The sequence below is a fragment of the Schistocerca piceifrons genome, chromosome 2 (genome assembly GCF_021461385.2).
Source record: "Schistocerca piceifrons isolate TAMUIC-IGC-003096 chromosome 2, iqSchPice1.1, whole genome shotgun sequence".
Taxonomy (NCBI): Eukaryota; Metazoa; Arthropoda; class Insecta; order Orthoptera; family Acrididae; genus Schistocerca; species Schistocerca piceifrons.
This window is the reverse complement of record NC_060139.1, coordinates 321,884,859-321,905,957: the sequence shown is the minus strand read 5'-3', so window position 1 is coordinate 321,905,957 and position 21,099 is coordinate 321,884,859. Positions and strand designations below refer to the sequence as shown.

The 21,099-nt window shown below is 44.6% G+C and overlaps 1 protein-coding gene across 1 annotated transcript in view; it reads right to left on the bottom strand.

The window, feature by feature from the left end:
- Positions 1 to 10,608: 10,608 nt before the first annotated feature.
- The window catches only part of LOC124775358 (protein bowel-like), a 302,006-nt gene continuing 291,515 nt past the window's right edge, over positions 10,609 to 21,099 (bottom strand). The window contains exon 4 of the mRNA XM_047250190.1: positions 10,609 to 10,625. Coding sequence (XP_047106146.1) covers positions 10,609 to 10,625 — 17 coding nt within the window. The remainder of the gene's footprint in view (positions 10,626 to 21,099) is intronic.

Below are 21,099 nucleotides of genomic sequence, written 5' to 3'. Positions count from 1 at the left end.
ACATAAGACGAAGTGAAGTAATTCTGATCCCGTGAAAGCAAAATAACGTATGATGAACGAAGCAGAGACGATATGAGAAGAAGACTACAGCTCGTCTTCTAGCAAAAGTAGTTTTTCTCGTCAAAAGAAGTTATAATATCATCAAACAGAAAAACGGAGAAAGATGTTAATGAGAACGTACGTCTGGAGCGCATCATTGCATCGATGTGCACTATGGACTATGAAAGAACAGGGGAAGAAACAAATGTTCGTCAAAACTGGATATACTGTACTGTTTTTATTATTTTAAACTTACTGGTTTCAGGCAGTGCGCCCATATTCAGATTATTTCCGTAATTTGAAGATAACCAATCTCATCGGAACTCCCAGTTTCACTGTTACGTATGAGTCGTCGTATCTTGGATGTGGTGTTACAGAAGGTGGCTGGAAATTAAATGGTGTGAGAAGTAGAAGAAACAGAGGCAAAACTCCATTGGCTCACCCAAGTTGGTCCCTGCTACACCGAATGTTCCTTTCTCCAACCGAGAAATTGTTTCGGACGCGCTTTACATTGCTGTAAAACCGCGTGAACGTCCCGCGTATTACCCCAGTTGCATAACGCTAACGCAGAAATAATTGTGAGCTTCGTAACCGTTCACGGTTGGATGCGAAACGAGGACTCCAAGGATAGACACGGCAGATAAAAAAAAAAAAAAAAAAAAAAAAAAAAAAAAAAAAAAAAAAAAAAAAAAACCTAGTAACGCGAGAGTGCCGGCATTATGTACAGTCATCCTACGTTTCTGTGGCACTTCGACAGCCAGCATCCTGCTGTTGTCAATCTTCATTGCACATTTTTCCCTCCTCCACACACAGCCTGTGTCACAGTTCACTGATAGTTATACGAGGGCAGTTCAATAAGTAATGCAACACATTTTTTTTTCTCGGCCAATTTTGGTTGAAAAAACCGGAAATTTCTTGTGGAATATTTTCAAACATTCCTACTTCGTCTCGTATAGTTTCATTGACTTCCGACAGGTGGCAGCGCTGTACGGAGCTGTTAAAATGGCGTCTGTAACGGATGTGCGTTGCAAACAACGGGCAGTGATCGAGTTTCTTTTGGCGGAAAACCACGGCATCTCAGATATTCATAGGCGCTTGCAGAATGTCTACGGTCATCTGGCAGTGGACAAAAGCACGGTGAGTCGTTGGGCAAAGCGTGTGTCATCATCGCCGCAAGGTCAAGCAAGGCTGTCTGATCTCCCGCGTGCGGGCCGGCCGTGAACAGCTGTGACTCCTGCAATGGCAGAGCGTGCGAACACACTCGTTCGAGAAGATCGACGGATCACCATCAAACAACTCAGTGCTCAACTTGACATCTCTGTTGGTAGTGCTGTCACAATTGTTCACCAGTTGGGATATTCAAAGGTTTGTTCCCGCTGGGTCCCTCGTTGTCTAACCGAACACCATAAAGAGCAAAGGAGAACCATCTGTGCGGAACTGCTTGCTCGTCATGTGGCTGAGGGTGACAATCTCTTGTCAAAGTTTGTTACAGGCGATGAAACATGGGTTCATCACTTCAAACCTGAAACAAAACGGCAATCAATGGAGTGGCGCCACACCCACTCCCCTACCAAGAAAAAGTTTAAAGCCATACCCTCAGCCGGTAAAGTCATGGTTACAGTCTTCTGGGACGCTGAAGGGGTTATTCTGTTCGATGTCCTTCCCCATGGTCAAACGATCAACTCTGAAGTGTATTGGGCTACTCTTCAGAAATTGAAGAAACGACTTGAGCGTGTTCGTAGGCACAAAAATCTGAACGAACTTCTCCTTCTTCATGACAACGCAAGACCTCACACAAGTCTTCGCACCCGAGAGGAGCTCACAAAACTTCAGTGGACTGTTCTTCCTCATGCACCCTACAGCCCCGATCTCGCACCGTCGGATTTCCATATGTTTGGCCCAATGAAGGACGCAATCCGTGGGAGGCACTACGTGGATGATGAAGAAGTTATTGATGCAGTACGACGTTGGCTCCGACATCGACCAGTGGAATGGTACCGTGCAGGCATACAGGCCCTCATTTCAAGGTGGCGTAAGGCCGTAGCATTGAATGGAGATTACGTTGAAAAATAGTGTTGTGTAGCTAAAAGATTGGGGAATAACCTGGTGTATTTCAATGCTGAATAAAACAACCCCTGTTTCAGAAAAAAAATATGTTGCATTACTTATTGAACTGCCCTCGTAATATTAGTATTTATACAGTGTCTGTATCTTCACAATATAATGTCCTTCAAATTTGTATGCACGTCATAAGGAACAGACACAGATCTGTGTTCGAGTCCCGGTCCGGAACAAATTTTCATGCATCACAGATAGCTGATGTCAATGTAAAATCTCAATATGCGAATCTATTTTGTAATGTATAAGAACAGACGGCGAAAGTGACAAGGGTGAAAGGTTACGATAAACGCAAGTCAACAGTTCCAGCCGTTTGCGAGATGTTTGTGAGGTTGTCGTTAGAAGCTGCCACTGGTTTCAGCATGTCTTGGTTAGTAAAAATGTATTTCAAAAATATTTTTTTTTATTAAAACCTCATCTACTTGTTCTCGAGTTACAACCATGCCCATCCTTAACAAAAAATACGTTATTATTTCAGCACGTTACAAACTACTGTACACTCGCACCTGTTAAAGGAGGTGTTCGCGGGCCGTCCTCGCATGTGGATGCGACGATGTACTCGTCTCTGCTGTGTGTTGCGGATTCTTTGAAATACCTCCGGTCTGTCTCGTAAACCTGGACAAGGGTGTACAGCCGCTGCTCCAGTTCTTCAAACATATCAGCGGTAGTGCTATATACTTCACTTCGAGGTCATTCCAGATAGAACAATCCGAAGGATTGAGGTCATGTGCTATTGGAGGCTCAGTACAGGCTCAGCTCGACCTACTCTACGAACAATATTGCCGCGTTAAATTCTTGTTACATCACTAACAAGATAGGTCGGTGCCTCATCCTAATAACCACATATTCACCATTAGACCGCAAACGGGACTTTTGTGGAGTCTGCAGTTTGCAGTCATGAACTGTGCGGCTGGTCCCGGCGGAGGTTCGAGTCCTCCCTCGGGCATGTGTTTGTCCTTAGGATAATTTAGGTTAAGTAGTGTGTAAGCTTAGGGACTGATGACCTTAGCAGTTAAGTCCCATAAGATTTCACACACATTAGAACTTCTTTTTTTTTTTTTTGGACTCTACTACCGCAGCGTTTTGGCTTCTTGGTTCAAATGGCTCTGAGCACTATGGGACTTAACTTCTGAGGTCATCAGTCCCCTAGAACTTAGATCTACTTAAAACTAACTAACCTAAGGACATCACACAAGCCGGCCGGAGTGGCCGAGCGGTTCCAGGCGCTACAGTCTGGGACCACGCGACCGCTACGGTAGCAGGTTCGAATCCTGCCTCGGATATTTCCTTAGGTTAGTTAGGTTTAAGTCGTCCTAAGTTCTAGGTGACTGACAACCTCAGAAGTTAAGTCCCATAGTGCTCAAACCCATTTGAACCATTTTTGACATCACGCACATCCATACCCGAGTCAGCATTCGAACCTGTGACCGAAGCGGTCGCGCGGTTACAGACTGTAGCGCCCAGAGCCGGCGTTTTGGCTTCTGTTACGGTGTACTTTCTGCCGCGTCAGTTTTCGATGTTGCTTAGGAAATCACATTCCACAATCACGGACTATGATAAAAATTTAAGCATAGAAAAATGGGCACTTAATGGAAAAGTTTACACTCCAGAAGAATCTTACTAAATAGGACATTTCATAACGAAGGCAGCGGCGGCTAATAACCACATATTCACCATTAGAACGGAAACGGGACTTTTGTGGACTTTGCTGCCGCAGCGTTTTGACTTCTGTTACGGTGTACTTTCTGCCGCGTCAGTTTTCGATGTTGCTTACGAAATGCACTGTGTAATTAGGATTTCATATTAACACAACCCCATCGCTGTAAGGACGATACATATTCTCTCTTTTTGACCACACGTAGCACGAATATACCCAAGATATAGCATCGTCTCGCGCGAATATTACACTGATCATGAGAAATAAAGCTTTCCTATGGAAGATTTAAGTGAATTATCACTCCAAAGAACTTTTTTTTAATTATATGCTTACTTCATACATAACAGCCTTTCACCATTTCCTCTTACGAGTAGAAGCGACAATCTTTACAGAGTTTTCAAATATTAGTATGGTTCATCCCATGGTATAAACGAAACAATCATGTGTCATTGACTATGTATAGAGAGTGTAGCTAAATTCCCTTCACAGACTTTAAGCACAGGTTCCTTACACCAAAACAAGCAAAAATGTCAAGTAAATATGACCTCTAAAAAGCATACTTCAAGAGCTACGAGCAGTTGTTCATCTCACACATTGTAAACACATCTCTTCTGCTGTAAGCCCTTTACTTTCCATATTTTGGGAGGTTGGCAGTACGGACCAAAATAAACAAAACTGTCCAGTAAACAATGGGTCTAAAATGCATACATTAAGGGCTATTAGCACTTATTCACCTTCGTTACTGTGAAACGACATCTCATCTACAAAACAAGTTCTCATAGCTCTTGAAGTGTGCACTTTAGGACAAATGTGCACTGGACATTGTTCTCTTCTTTTGGTCCGTAGGACCTCGTCTAAGAAAATATAGAAATCAAATAGCTTTCAGTACAAGAGATGTGCTTCATAGTATCGAAGATGAACAAATGTTCATAACACTTAAGGTATGCATTTTAGTGCCCATGTTTATTATACTTTCTTTCTTGTTTTGGTATAAGCCGCCTGTCCTCAAACTTGTAAAGCGAAAAAAGAGGGAGGTAAGGACGAATGTTGTAAGTATCTTAAATACTTGTATAGTTCAACGTAAAAGTTCTTCAGAACTCCTGTTCTGCCACCAAGCTATTTTATTAACACCATCTCTGACAAAAATCATTACAGTTTTGACATACTGATATAATCAATATCCTTGTGAGAGTAATTTCTTTCGAACTGTTGAGAAGTTTACATCTTATTGCCACATTCGTTATTACACTGCTTAAGGGGAGGTTTACTATCTTTTGGTTCAAAAAATAGATCTTTTAAATTGAATTTTTGGATCAATAAAAGTGTTTAGAATCCACCCCTGAAACGGTTTTTCCGAATACGGAACGGAAATGTTTGTTATTCGCAGTTGAACAAAGCAATGCACCTGCCTGAAATCGGCCTTCTTCACGCACCAGTTTTTTTCTTTCGGAGGACGACTTATTGTACCGGTGCTTGGGAGGAAACACACAAAATTAAAATGAAAGTTTGAACGCGTGTGTTTGGAAGTTAGCCCCCAAGCATTTGCATTCTGGTGAGAAAAGTGTGGAGACTCCGACTTTCCTGGCAGTGAGCAGCTTCAACGAAGGGTATTCAGCAATTCTGAAGACCATGACAACGATGGACGTCACCCTGGGACACTATTCGACGGAGTTCGCCAAGCATTCGGACGACCACCGGATTCAAGCGGCCGAAAACCGCTTGTCAAATGGTTCAAATGGCTCTGAGCACTATGGAACTTAACTGCTGTGGTCATCAGTCCCCTAGAACTTAGAACTACTTAAACCTAACTAACCTAAGGACATCACACATATCCATGCCCGAAGCAGGATTCGAACCTGCGACCATAGCAGTCGCGCGGTTCCGGACTGAGCGCCTAGAACAGCGAGACCACCACGGCCGGCAACCGCTTGTCACCGGCCGTACGAGCGGCTCTGAAGCACCGCAGGATGGCCCAGATCGAGCAAAACGCCCTCTATGAAGAAGGACTAGTTAATGGACCCGGAATAGCAGATTGAACGTACGTTGCATAATATTTCATTTATATGTAGTCAAAAGTTCAAACGAGTTTTTCTCGAAATGACTTTTTTTATCGCGCGGTTTGGTAACTTCAAATCTATTGAACCGATTGGCATGACTCTTTGTTTCTGACGAAGCTAACTATATTGTCTCGGAGTTGTACCACTTTTATTCCGATCCATCAATTATACATATTTTTACTTGGCCAACGAAGTCCAAAAATCGATGAGAAAAACTGTGGTTTTTTTTCAAATGGCGGCCATTTTGTTTCCTATGGTCCAAATAACTAAAGCGAGGTACAGCTCCTAAAGAATCTTATATACGTCGCTAACGTCAACTCAATTTTGATTTCAGACGAGCCAGCTGTCCTGTGACATACCGCGCGTGGAGGTCTACATCGGAATTTTGTTTCGTTCCGACGGCTTTGCTCTTCGAAAAAAATTCCAGTTTGTAAAGGAAATATCAATAAACATTTTGAACAAATTTGACATTGATATCTGTAACACATCCCGAGAAAAACATTCTCAAAGAACATGCTTTCTTCGGGCCAAAGATAGTAAACCTCCCCTTAAGCATAACTTTCAAGTATTTACGCAAGACGGAAAAAGTCAGTCAGCCTTCTCGTTTGTGGCAGACTCTGGGGTGAAGAACAGAAATATAAGATCGAATCATTACGTACCTGTTACGTTCAATGCAGCACACTCCACAGCCTTCACCTTCTTTCAGCAGCAGCGTTCACACCTGTCTCATATTTAGAATAAACAAATACTCGTATCCGTTTAGGCAGATCATGACTACATAAATCAAAGATACTTTTAATCAAATTAATAAACAACTAATGACAATGCATTTCATCACTGGCCATCTTCAGGCATATTCCGTCAGTCAAGTCAAGCCAATTGTTAGCCATTTTTTAAGTGGCCTTTTGACACTTAATATCACCATGAAGTTGTACTTACGGCTACGTGTTCCATACATGGTGTTTTCCGTTTCCCTCTCATAGTTTCGGTTAGTTCAGTGCGAAAACTCAAGTCACTGATCAATAGTATGGGTAACCTCGATCGTGTTTATGTCAGTATTTCGACTACTCATCTACTGATCCAAGAACTGAATACAATACTCAATGTTATTTTTTCATGTTGGATCTTGTGAACTCCGCGGCCGTTAATGATAGTTGGTGAATGGCCCAGCCAGACACAAATAGTTTTCAAATGTTTTATTTTAGTGCCATAACCAGTTTCGGGTTACCATGCTCATCCTCACATGGCTAATACTTTTCGTTTCACAGATGATTTGATCAACAGCATTTCGTCTGCTCCACAATACGTTCCAGTAGATGGCGATTTGTTTCGTTGTCGTCCATGTGGTTTTCCAGCTCGATGTAAATGTTCTTTAATTCCACACATCAAAAAATGGCTCTGAGCACTATGGGACTTAACATCTGAGGTCATCAGTCCCCTAGAACTTAGAACTACTTAAACCTAACTAACCTAAGAACAGCACACACATCCATGCCCGAGGCAGGATTCGAACCTGCGACCGTAGCAGTCGCGCGGTCCCACACATCACCATGTTCATTCAAGAACATATACATCGAGCTAGAAAACACTTGGACCACAACAAAACAAATCGCCATCTATTCGACCGTATTGTAGAGCAGACGACATGCATCTGAGGATTAGCATGGTAGCCTGAAAAGTATTTGTGGCTGGTTGCGTCTTTCGCCAACTACAATACTTACTCGACTAACAGTCGACTAGCGCACTGATGTGGTAGCAGGACTTTGGAACAATGTGAAGTCGTTTCATGTAATGATGAATAATTGTCTGCCGCGTCGTTTCCAGATGGAAGCATGTGAATTGGTAATGAGTGGTAAATGGTGGTCACAAGCTTGATTACTATCTTGAGTCTGAAGGAGATTTAGTAAGGCGCACTCTCGTGGAGATGGCTTCGGACTCTTCGTGTCTCATAACAATATCACCAAAGTGGGTTAGAAGGATATTCAGAACACCTGTCTATTGTGTACCAACGAAAAGTTCCGAGTACATAAATTGTGTGTACATTGTAAAATCATTCACCCAACCCCATCGTTTGCAGGAAAATGGGTTTGCTAAGGAGCTCTTGTTCTTCATAGGCTAGTCTGGTCAATATACTCATTTTGGTCAGACTCAGTATTTGCGATGTGTTTTGGAAGATGGACTTCGTGGCAGACAACAAATAATAACATCGGACCCCTCTTTTCATTAGGAATCAATGTCCAGTGTGAAACGGTTGCGGTTCTCGCAGACTTCAAGAAGAATTAAAGAATCGCAATTCCAAAGAAGCCACATGGTGTAAATGTTACCGAGCTGTCAGTCCAATATTTCATGGTCGCAAATTCTGAGCGATTTACTTACAGAAGAATCGAAAGATTGGTAGCAACCTACTTGGAGGAATATCAAACTGGGATTCGGAAAAATGTAGGGAAGCGATAGACAATACTGCCCCCACGACATATTCTAAAAGAGGGATTGCAAACTATATTTGTGGAATTCGTAGCTTTGAAAAGACCTTTTAACAATGTTGACTGGAATATACTCTTCGACATTGGAGCTTACGTCAATATTTTCAACGCTCTTCGAAATTCTGGACGTAGCAAGGACAAAATACAAGGAGCGAAGTATTATCTGAACTAGTATAGAAATAAGAGAGCTGTTATAAGAGTCGAAGGACATGAAATGGAGGCTGTCATTAAGAAGGGAGTGAGATGAGTCGGTAGATTATTCAATCTGCAAACTGAGCAAGTAGTACGTGAAACCAGTTAATGATTTGGAAGGGAATTTTGAGATGGGTCGGTAGATTATTCAATCTGCAAACTGAGAAAGTAGTACGTGAAACCAATTAATCATTTGGAAGGGAATTTAAAGTTCAGCGACAAGATACAAAAACTTTACGGGCTGCCGATAACGTTTTCATTCCGTCAGAGATGACGAAGGTAGATCAGTTGAAAGAAACAGATCGTTTCTTGAAAATATGTTATAAGATGATCACCAATAAAAGGGCAAACAGATTAATGGAGTTTAGTGGAATTAAATCAGGTGAAAATTATGGAATTAGATTAGGAAATAAGGCACTAAAAATAGTGAACGAGTTTTGCTAGATGGAAGGCAAAGTAGCTGACGATGGCCGTAACAGGGAGGATATATTGAATACAAACTTAAATATTAGAAAGTCTTTTCTCAAGGTATTTATTTGGAGCGTAGCCTTGTCAGTAAGTCAAAAATGGACGATAAACAGTACAGACAAGAAGAGAACAGAAGCTTCTGAAATGATATGCATCAGGAGAATGCTGATGTTTAGGTGGGTAGATAAGCTATCTAATGGGTACTGAATCGAATCCATGGGAATATAAATTTATGGCACACTTGACTAAAAAGGGGGTTAGGTTAACAGCATACATTCTGAGGCAGCACGTAATAGCTTAGCTGCAGAGGGAACCGTAATGGGTACAGATCGTAGAGGGGGACCAAGATTTGACTGCAGTGATCAGGCTCAAGTGGCTGCATTTTCCAACAGTTTTGCAGATGTGAAGGAATTATGCACAGGGTAGACAAGCGTGGAGAGCTTTATCAAACCAGTCTTCGGACCGAAAACAACTACGACGATGACAACAACAATAAACGGCCAATCATTATTTTCCGAGTCTGTACCATGTCGTTGCGCTGCGCCAAGTTCTATCCGACTTCAGCAACTGTTTACAGTGGACTAACAGTTTATTACAAACCTGCACCGAAGTATCTCGTTTACGAAGTCTGAGGAAAAAGGAGTCAGGCTGGAGTAACAAATTTGCAAACTTAACCCACATCCAGTTAGCCTGCATCGGAGCAGGACCCGTTTGAGGCCAGACATGTTTGCGTTCGTTCTTTCCACTGCTCAAAAAAATTATGAATCTTTTCGTGAGGCAGCAGAGGAACATTTTGCCATCCCGCGGATCGCAGAATAATTCTCTCGTCCACTGCCACTGAACTGATTTAGATTAAACACATCACAATGCAAGACACAGTTCAAGGTCGAGAAACATCGATTGATTTCACTGCTACGCTACGAAAAATAGTTCTTAAGCTCGTAGTTCTTCTGTATGGTATCTATCAGCAGAACTCATGAATCACAGTCATCCAGTGTACCTTCTTGAACGTTTGTAGAACAAGTCCGTTCACATAGACAGTGAACAGCTTCTCTCTCAGGTCAATTATTGGCATATTTTAAACGAACGACACAATTTATTCAACAATATTTTATTACCAAGAGATTACATCATATGTAATTAAAATTTAGAAATCGGCTAAACGAAATTTACATAACTGATTAAACTGAATATATGTACACACTTCACGAAAGAAGCATAGAATTTTTTTTGTTTGTTTTAGAAAAAACTTTCCTCCTCCAGAAAATGGCAAAGATCTTCTTACTGTTACAGACGATGATAACCATCAGATCATCCCGCAACCACTTCAGAATAGGAATTTCTTTGTTTCATCTTAGTTGTCTTTGGTGCTCGTGGGTCATTTGTACATTAACAGCAACACATTTCATTAGTACATTTGGTACGATTTTACATTTTATTCTGCTTATCGAACACCAAATTCAAGCTTCTACATATTTTGTTCCCTTGACATTAGCCCCAAGTAAGAGATGAGTATCCAGCAAGCACAGCTACTATATACACTTCTGCTCCCGTCGTATCTGTCCATCCAAGTAACTCTGGAACTACCACACCACTAAGGTAACAGTAAACCTATAAACAAAACAACAAATTAAGGAACTACCAACACAAATAAGCTGTACAAACGTCATAAAACGGTGAAATAAATATTAAATTGAGCTTCATTTCTTCGATGCCGTTGCGAAGTTCGTTGCACTGAAGGCCACTCCCAAAATCACTTCGAAAACACCCACTTCACTATTTACATAACGTTCTGTTCTACTTCAACACTTCCTCGCACTTAATATGTGGAAGAGCTTCTTTGGAACTGGGATGGATTTGAATTCGTAGTTTACATGGTGCAGGGGGGTCCACTCTCGCTAGAAAGAGTAAATAAAGGAATCATGTTGACGAATGTGAGTGTATTGCAGTCAGACAAGTGCGCTGCACAACACAAACAACTCTATGGGTAGACAAGTTTCCTATATGGCAAACGCATGCGAAACATTCCACTGGGATGAAAGATGGTAGAAAGAGAGGGAGAGGAGAAACACACAGGAGGCGAAACAAGCGCATTTTTTCCTCTCACTTCATTCGGGCAAATATCTTCATGTCACAAAGCACAAACAGTCGTAAACAGCTGCACTTTTCAAAAACCACCTTGTAATCCAATTAATTTTGGAGTAATATATGTGAATGGATTGAAGAAGCAGAAGCACCTCTCCTTTAGCACTTCAGGGGACTAATTACTATATTCATATACGTATGTCTATCTTCTCCTTGTTCCATTCTCCGGCCAACATGATAACTTCCATAAAGTATAACGACCTCTCAGACTCCAACGTGTGAAATAAGAACGTGTGTTAATATAATGCTTCAGTTCTACCGCCAACAGGCTAAGGCAAAACCTTCTAAACACTTCACAAACTGAATCGTTCTCAAAGCTACGCCTCTGTTACATCAAGTTCGAAGGGACGTCCACAGCAGGCAGTTCTTTATAGCCGAGACAACCATAGATTTACGATTAGAAACCTATCTGCAACACGAGATTGCCTTCTATTCCACCACTATGTGAAAGATAAATCTAACACAATTCACAAGCAACAGCTAACGTCGCTCTGGAAACATTGTCTTCAATCAAACAGCACGCGATGTTGTCAAGCTCGAATTTTGTACAAAGTGCTCCAACAATGGTTTCTGGAACAGTAACACGACGACATTCTGAAGGAAAATACCTGCTGATGGAACGACCACAAAATATTTCGGTCATTACATTAGAAAGGAAACATCAGTAATTCCGTGGATCAGTTGTTTTGCCGACAGTACCTGGTGCACCGTGTTTCCATTGTTGCTGGGTGTAACCAGGTGACAGTTCTAAACACACGCTAGCAAGGAACGTCCGGCCCGGCCCGCTGTTCTGTCAGAGGAAGCCGTATTTGAGATCAGACAGGGGGACAGCGCGTCGGGGGCGGCGGCAGGGGGCGGCGAGCCGCGTCAGCGCCGCATGATCTCCTCGATGCTGAAGCCGTGCATCTTGCTGGTGGACGGCCTATGCTGCGGAGGTCGGAGCGGCGGAGGCGGTTGCGGGGGTTCCGTCTTGGAAGTGGAGGGCTGCGACTGCGGCGGCGGCGGCGCCGGAGGTGGAACGGTCGGAGGAGGCGGCGTCTCTCTGGGGGCGGCGGACGGCGTCTCTCTAGGCGGCGGCGGTGGGGGTGGCGGGGGCGGAGCTGGCAGTGGCGCCGAAGGCCTCGGCGGCTGCTGCGGTGGAGGAGGCGAGATGTCTGGCGGTTCTGGCGGCCGCCGTCGGAACAGCAGCGACTCGGGGGCGGACGCGGCGGCGGGGGCGGCGCTGCTGCCGCTGGTGACGGTGGCGCTCGGGGGCGGTGGCGGCGGCGGGTGCAGGTCCCGCCGGATGTGCAGCTGCGGCCGGTGCCACGAGGGCCGCATCGTGTAGCCGCTACCCTCCTGCAAAGGCGGATAAGGAGCGACATCAGTATTCAACTGTTGCACTACGGGGCGTGGCTCCAAGAGGAAACCACATATTACTTACGTAGATCATATTCTTACATTTACGGGTTTCCTAATCGGTAAGGTAACTTTCTAACAAGGGAACCTCCCCATCGCATCCCCCTCAGATTTAGTTATAAGTTGGCACAGTGGATAGGCCTTGAAAAACTGAACACAGATCAATCGAGAAAACAGGAAGAAGTTGTGTGGAACTATGAAAAAATAAGCAAAATATACAAATTGAGTAGTCCATGCGCAACATAGGCAACATTAAGGATAGTCAGAGCTCAGGAGCGTCGTGGTCCCGTGGTTAGCGTGACCAGCTGCGGAACGAGGGGTCCTTGGTTCAAGTCTCCCCACGAGTGAAAAGTTTATTTTCTTTATTTTCCTGAAGTTATGATCTGTCCGTTCGTTCATTGACGTCTCTGTTCACTGTAATAAGTTTAGTGTCTGTGTTTTGCGACCGCAGCTCAAAACCCTGCGATTAGTAGACGAAAGGACGTGCCTCTGTAATGGGAACCGAAAGCATTTGATCGCAAGGTCATAAGTCAACCGATTCCTCCACAGGAAAACACGTCTGATATATTATGTACGACACTGGTGACGGCATGTGCGTCACATGACAGGAATATGTTGTCGACCCACCTAACTTATACACTTGGCGAATGGGTAAAAAGATTCTTCTACCTTGCCAGATTTAGGTTTTGTTGTGGATGTGATAATCACTCCCAAAAAAGTGATGAAAACATAAGAGTTTGTCACATAAACTGCAACAAATGAATGCAACAGCTTCACAGTCGCACAGTTTTCCCTGTCCTCTGTCAAAACATATGTTTTTAACGTTTTCAAATTGTTCCGTGTGTAGACCGTCAAATCCTGCGTATGTGCAAGCAAATCTGAACATGTCCTGGAATTTTGGAGAGCGAAGTTGATTATGTGTGAGTGCCTGAACTTTGATAATGGTCTGAAAATTAAAATTTTCATTCGAGGGCAGACTTGAGCCAAGGACCTCTCATTCCGCAGCTGCTCAAGCTAACCACGGGACCACGACGGTCCGAAGCTCAGATTATCCTTGATGTTGCCTATCTTGCGCATCAACTACTCAGTTTGTATATTTTGCTTATTTTTTTCATAGTTCCACACAACTTCTTCCTGTTTTCTCGATTGATCTGTGTTCAGTTTTGCAAGGCCTATCCACTATGCCAACTTATAACTAAATCTGAGGGGTGGTGCGATGGGGAGGTTCCCTTGTAAGAAGCATGAGAACTAGGCATCTCGAGAATGGCGAGGAATTCTAGAAACTACAAGTTATATTTAACACAGGACACTTTTCAGCAGCTTGCAGGAGACCTTGAAAACATGGACGGTCTTCTAGTCAGTAAACCATACCCATTCACAAACGGACAGTATGTACTGTCAACAAAAAACCTAAATAGCGACGGTGTCGTGGTTATGTGGTCACGGTGTTGGACTGCGAAGAGGGAAATCCTCATGCCTCATATTTTTCTTCTTTTTTTTTTTCACAAAACTATAAACTGTCCGTCCAGTCAATGACGTGTCTGTTCGCTGTATTCAAATTTGTGTCTAGGTCGTGGTGTAACGTCCGCTTGCAACAGCGAAGTGTAAGGAAGGGAGCTCCAGATGTGTGTATGTATTTGTTCTACACAAGTACCACATGTTATGACACCTGCTTTCCGTTTGGGAAGTTATGACTCTTGAATTACTTTGTTGTAACCAAGTTCACGCCCATTTAATTGTTGTTTTCATTCGTGTGCGATATCTACGAGGCAGGTCTTCTACTCTCACTGTTCGTCACATTTACTTGCGACAGTAATACACTGAAAAGCCAAACAAAGTGGTACACGTGCCTAATATCGTGTAGGGCTCCCAGAACCACGCAGAAGTACCGCAACACGACGTGGCATGGACTCGACTAATGTCGAGGAAACACACAATGACTCCTGCAGGTCTCTCCATAAATTCGTAATAATATGAGGTGCTGGAGATCTCCTCTGGGGAGCACATTGCAACGTATCCCAGATATGCCTGGGGAGTTTTCTGGTGAGCGGAAGTGTTTAAACTCAGAAGAGTGTTCCTGGAGCCGCTCTGTAGCAATTCTGGACGTGTGGGGGGGGGGGGGTCGCATTGTCCTGCTGGAATTGCCCAAGTCCGCACAATGGACGTGAATTCATGCATGTGATCAGACAGGATGCTTATGTAGTTGTCACCTGTCAGAATCGTATCTAGACGTTTCAGGGGTCCCATATCGCTCCAGCTGCACACGCCCCACCCATTACAGGGCCTCCACCAGGTTGAACAGTCCCCTGCTGACATGGGGGTCCACGGATTCATGTGGTTGCCTCCATACCCGTACACGTCCATGGGCACGATGCAACTTGAAACGAGACTCGTCCGACAAGGAAACACGTTGCCAGTCATCAAACGTCCAATGCCGGTGTTGATGGACCCAGGCGAGGCGTAAAGCTTTGTGTCGTGCAGTCATCAAGGGTACACGGGTGGGCCTTCGGCTACGAAAGTCCATATCGATGATGTTTCGTTGAATGGTTCGCACGCCCACACTTGTTGTCGACCCCGCATTGAAATCTGCAGAATTTGCAGAAGGGATGCACTTCTATCACGTTTAACGATTCTCTCCAGTGGCTGTTGGTCCCGTTCTTGCAGGATCTTTTTCCGGCCGCAGCAGTGTTGCAGGTTTGATGTCTTAGCGGATTCCTAATATTCACGGCACACTCGTGAAATAGACGTACGGGAAAATCCCCACTTCATCGCTACATCGAAGACGCTGTGTAACATCGCTCGTGCGCCGACTATAACAGCACGTTCGAACCCTCTTAAATCTTGATAACCTGCCATTGTAGCAGCAGTAACCGATCTGAGAACTGCGCCGGACACTTGTTGTCTCACATAAGCGTATTCTGTCTCTTTACACATCTCTGTATGCCCATACCAGTTGCTCTGATGCTTCAGTGTATTTTCTTACCGCATGACGTATATTTTTTTACCCAATGAATAGTATGAAATTCATGCTATATGAATTACCGGACAAGAAGTTCATAATATTGTGAAAAAAGGGCGAGACTGAGAGTGAACACTGATCTCCCGCTTTGAAGCCTAAAACCATGACCACACAACCATTACGCCGCTGTTCTTGCAATACCCTCGATGTTTCACATCTTGAGCTGTTTCTATTTTTCCTTCTTTTCTCGCAAATCGCTAGATCTTCCTGTTTTCATGCTTGATCTGTGTTCGGTTTTTGATGGGCTATCCACTGGGCCATTTTACTATCAAATCTGAGGGGGTGCTATGGGGAGCTTCCCTTGTAAGTAAGGCAAGACAGAAAGGGAAACGACCCTCCACTTAGAAAACACTTACAGAAAGACTGACTTCCCCAACGCATGTAAAATCGACTGAAAGGAACTGCCCTCTTTACATACTCATATAGCCAACAGTACAGACAACACTCAGTTAGTCTACATTAATACAGGGTGAACATTAATAAAACCGACATATACATGGACGGACGCCTGACTGGAAACATAGGAAAAAAGGTCTTCTGAACACGAGTCCGAAAATGCACCGTTGTCACGGTAGATGGCAGTGATGAATGAATGTTCCACTGACCACGTGCCGTGTGTTCCTTGTGCGCTGCAAGCTGTGTGATGGATTCAGCGGATTTAAGCAGCAGAACTGTCCGGTATTCAGGTCGGGAACAACCCGAGATGGCATTTGTGTACGGCCAAGCAGATGGAAACGGCCGAGAGGAAGCACAGCTATACTAAAACAAGAAACTTCACCGACGCCAACAACATCATACAACATTTCAGCCCCTTTTGGGGCATTTGTGTGACCATGGATCCTTTCAGACAGACGAACGTGCTGGGAGGCGGCGGGATGTGCGTACACCAGATCTGGAGGACCGGGTTCTACAGGATATTGAGACGAACCCTACTACAAGCTTCTACTACATTGGCTTACATGGTGTAAGTCAAAGTACGATTAAGTGTATCCTGCATGACAACCGCTACTATCCCTATCACTTGCAACCCCATGGAAGCCGCTTTGAATATCCGTTGTGACGTGGATGCGATACAGCTCTGTACTGTGCTGTCGTTGCACGCACACAGTCCATTTCCGGACACATGTTCACAGGAACTTTCGTCCTCCATTTCCGGTCAGGAATCCGTTCCTCCGGTTTGTCGGTTTCATTAATGTTCACCAAGTATTAGCGAGTGCGGCGGCTCTATGACATATGTTTCTGTGCGGATAGAATTTGCGATTAGAAGGTGTAATGGACGAGAGTCGCTACAATGCAGCGTGTGAGAAGATGAGAATTTGGGTCGGATGGGAGACGTGTCCGGATGGCTGGGGCGGTTAAGCCAAGCGTTCTAGAGATTTGGAACATCCTGGTTTGAGTCCTTGTCCGGCACAAATTTCCACTTTCGCCATTGCAATACCGCAATGCCCTATGTGGCTGGGAGTAATGGTTTTCCACCTACCCTTTTCCTTTTAGTCCCTCCTAGTTTATTTCAGAAAATGAAGTACAGGCCGCGTCATCCTGTGTGTTGTCTGCTCTATTGGACATGACTGACTGGACAGAAAACACTCAGTTACATAAACTTTACATATCTGTGAATAACCGTATTGTATTGTATGTTAACCGGGGACCTAGATATGACGGAGAGGCTCTGACCCCGCCGCAGCCGCAGTGGTCCACCCCACAATGACTACCGGAGTCCTTGACCGGCACAAATTTCCACCCCTCCGCCACCCCACACGAACCATTCGGGTTTGGCCCCCGGTGAATTCACCCCCCCCCCCCCCCTGGGAACGTCTCACATCAGACGAATGTAATCCCTATTTTTGCGTGGTAGAGTAATAGTTGTGTACACGTACGTGAAGAATGTGTTTGCGCAGCAATCGCCGACATAGTGTAGCTGTGGCGGAACAAGGGGAAGCAGCCCTCATTCGCCGAGGGAGATGGCAAACCGCCTAAAAACCATCCATAGACTGGCCGGCTCTCTGGACCTCGACACAATTCCGCCGGGCGGATTCGTACCGGGGACCACGCGCTCCTTCCCACTTCGGCAAGCCGTGCCTTAGACCGCTCGGCTAACCAGGCGGGCCGAATAACCCTAACTCAACTGTCCTTAAAGACAGAAACAATTTCATTGAGGGACAAAGTGCTAAGTTCATTTATTTGTAGAGGAAACCTGTCAGCAGCTGTTTCTATAGAACCTAAAGTTCTATGATTTCCCTTCCGATCAACTTTCCTTATTTTGTTCCAAGAACTGGAATTTCTTACGATTTTCGTAACAATTCCTTTGGGGGAATATGAAGATCTCGATGTCAGAATATTCAAGAAATCAATTTAGTCACTCGTATAAAGCTTAAAGGCAACGGTAGGGAGCTTAGAGTGTAGCGTCCCGTCGCAACGATCCCATCAGAGACGTACTATGAGTTGCGGTTAGGAAACGATAGCGTGTGAAATCAATCAACAATCCCAGCGTTAGGATGGTGTGGATGATCAGACAGGGATTTGGACCGCTGTCTTTCCGAAATAGAGCCCAGTGTCTTTCCAATGCCAACTTGCACGGTTGGAGGCTTGAAGATCAGGACGCCATTCATTACCACACAAAAAATGAGTTCTGTTGCTGTATCCAGAACAGGGTTGCGTTAACTATACAAGACGAGTTAAAACTGTATGGTGGGCCAGAATTCGTACCGGAACACTGCATTTCGCAGGCAGTAGACTACGCCCAATTCCTCCATTCGACATACCTCACAGACTGACACACAGCCTGAACTTGTCACAAGTTTCTCTCCTTACTTTTAATTACTGCAAAGCTTCTCCCACAGTGCTGCGAGACTAGCACCTCAGAGATAAAATGGATTTAAATTGTCGAAGACAATCTACCACCGGTTATTAGGGAACACTAAAACAGGATTTGTATAATGATACACACGTGTATGGCTTAGGCGATAATTTGCAGCCGTGAACACGGAATAGTTTCTCCTTCAAAGTAACTCTCATTATACCCGAGCTTCGCTATTCCCTGTAGAGGCGTCGGGAAGAACTGGCGTTGACTGGCGGTAATTATACGTCGTGGCGAAGTGATTTTAAGTCACAGGCCAAGACACTTGCCATTGGTCCAGGCCTGCGATAATTGTCTTCCTACTGCAGCTCTGAAGGCAATTTGTTGCGGACAGAACGACTGCTGCTGCTGCTGCTGCCGTTAAAACTTTAGGACAGTACGTGGCGCAATGACTGCGAAATAAAACGTCTCCTTTTTATTTTTGTTTGTTTGGTTTATTTATATGGTTATGTGGGATCGCATGAACCAAAGTAACTTGGTCAAAGAATAAGTCAGTACATGCCGTAGTTTACAGAGAGCAGTTCAAAAAATTTATAAGCGAAAGAATTAATAAAACACGAACAAAATGTGAGAGCATATACGGTAAAATAACACAGTACATACAGAGGTTCTGAATTATTCCGAGTACAGTATAAAAGAAGTGTGCCACAAGCAAACTTGTCAAATCAGATTTGAAGACTTGGGGCTTATCAGTCAAGTTCTTCCCGTTCTGCTGTAAGTCTACTGAAAATAAAAAGTGCTGGATAGGCACACCACTGCTTACTAAAGTGCTAATCATTTTTCCCTCTAGTGATATTTGAATACAATATTGCAGTTTGCCTCTAAATGAGTCAACATTCTCATCAGCAAATCCCACGATGGCGTTTACGTAGAGAGATGGCAGCATTAGAATTCCGCGACACCTAAACGACGGCCTACATGACGTCAGAGATCACATTCAGCACAGTGCTCCAGACGTAACATTCCAGGAATTTTTTCTTTAATATCTGACAAAAGTGGAGTATTTTCTTGAAGAAATATTTCTGCATCTAGCCGGCCGGACTGGCCGTGCGGTTCTAGACGCTACAGTCTGAGGCCGAGCGACCGCTACGGTCGCAGGTTCGAATCCTGCCTCGGGCATGGATGTGTGTAATGTCCTTATGTTAGTTAGGTTTAATTAGTTCTAAGTTCTAGGCTACTGATGACCTCAGAAGTTAGGTCGCATAGTGCTCAGAGCCAAGCCATTTCTGCATCTATTCCAATGTCTGATACCTACCTTGTCTCAATTGTACTTAGTAATCTTTTTTCATGGATGACAGAATTATTTCAGTTTGTCTACTTACTTATTTACTTATTTATTTATTTCCCATCATATGGAACATTTGCCGCCGGCCGGGGTGGCCAAGCGGTTCTAGGCGCTTCAGTCTGGAACCGCGCGACCGCTACTATCGCAGGTTTGAATCCTGCCTCGGGCATGGATGTGTGTGACGTCCTTAGGTTAGTTAGGTTTAAGTATTTCTAAGTTCTAGGCGACTGATGACCTCCGCTGTTAAGTCCCATAGTGCTCAGGGCCATTTGAACCATTTTTTTTTTTTTTTTTTGGAACATTTGCCGTCTAGCAGGGTTCATGTCTGGCGAACATGCTGGCCACTCTAATCGAGCGAAGTTGTTATCATGAAGGACATTCAAAATGGTTCAAATGGCTCTGAGCACTATGGGACTTAACTTCTAAGCTCATCAGTCCGCTAGAACTTAGAACTACTTAAACCTAACTAACCTAAGGACATCACACACATCCATGTCCGAGGCAGGATCCGAACCTGCGACCGTAGTGGTCGCGCGGTTCCAGACTGTAGCGCCTAGAACCACTCGGCCACTCCGGCCGACCTAAAGGACGTCATTCACAAGATGTCCACGATGGGGGCGCGAATTGTCATCCATGAAAACGAATGCCTCGTCAACATGCTGCCGATATGGTTGCACTATCGATCGGAAGATGGCGTTCACGTATCGTGCAGCTGTTACGGCGCCTTCCATGACCACCAGCGGTATACGTCAGCCCCACATAATGCCATCCCAAAACAGCAGGGAACTTCCACCTTGCTGCACTCGCTGGACAGTGTGTCTAAGGCGTTCAGCCTGATCGGGTTGCCTCCAGACACGTCTCCGACGATTGTCTGGTTGAATGCGTGTGCGACACTGTTCGGTGAAGAAAACCTGATGCCAATCTGGACCGGTCCATTCGGCGTGTTTTGGACCCATCTGTACCGCGCTGCATGGTATCGTGGTTGCAAAGATCAACCTCGCCATGGACGTCTGGAGCGAAGTTGCACATCATGCAACCTATTGCGCACAGTTTGAGTCGTAACATGACGTCCTGTGGCTGCACGAAAAGCATTATTCAACATGGTGGCGTTACTGTCAGGGTTCCTCCGTAGGTAGCGGTCGACGAATACAGTAGTAGCCCTTGGGCGGCCGGAGCGATGCATGTCAACGACAGTTCCTGTCTCTCTGTATCTCCTCCATGTCCGAACAACATCGCTTTGGTTCACTCCGAGACGGCTGGACACTTCCCCTGTTGAGAGCCCTTCCTGGCGCAATGTAACAATGCGGACGCGAACAGCTGTACTGACCGTCTAGGCATGGTTGAGCTACAGACAACACGAGTCGTGTACCTCCTTCCTGGT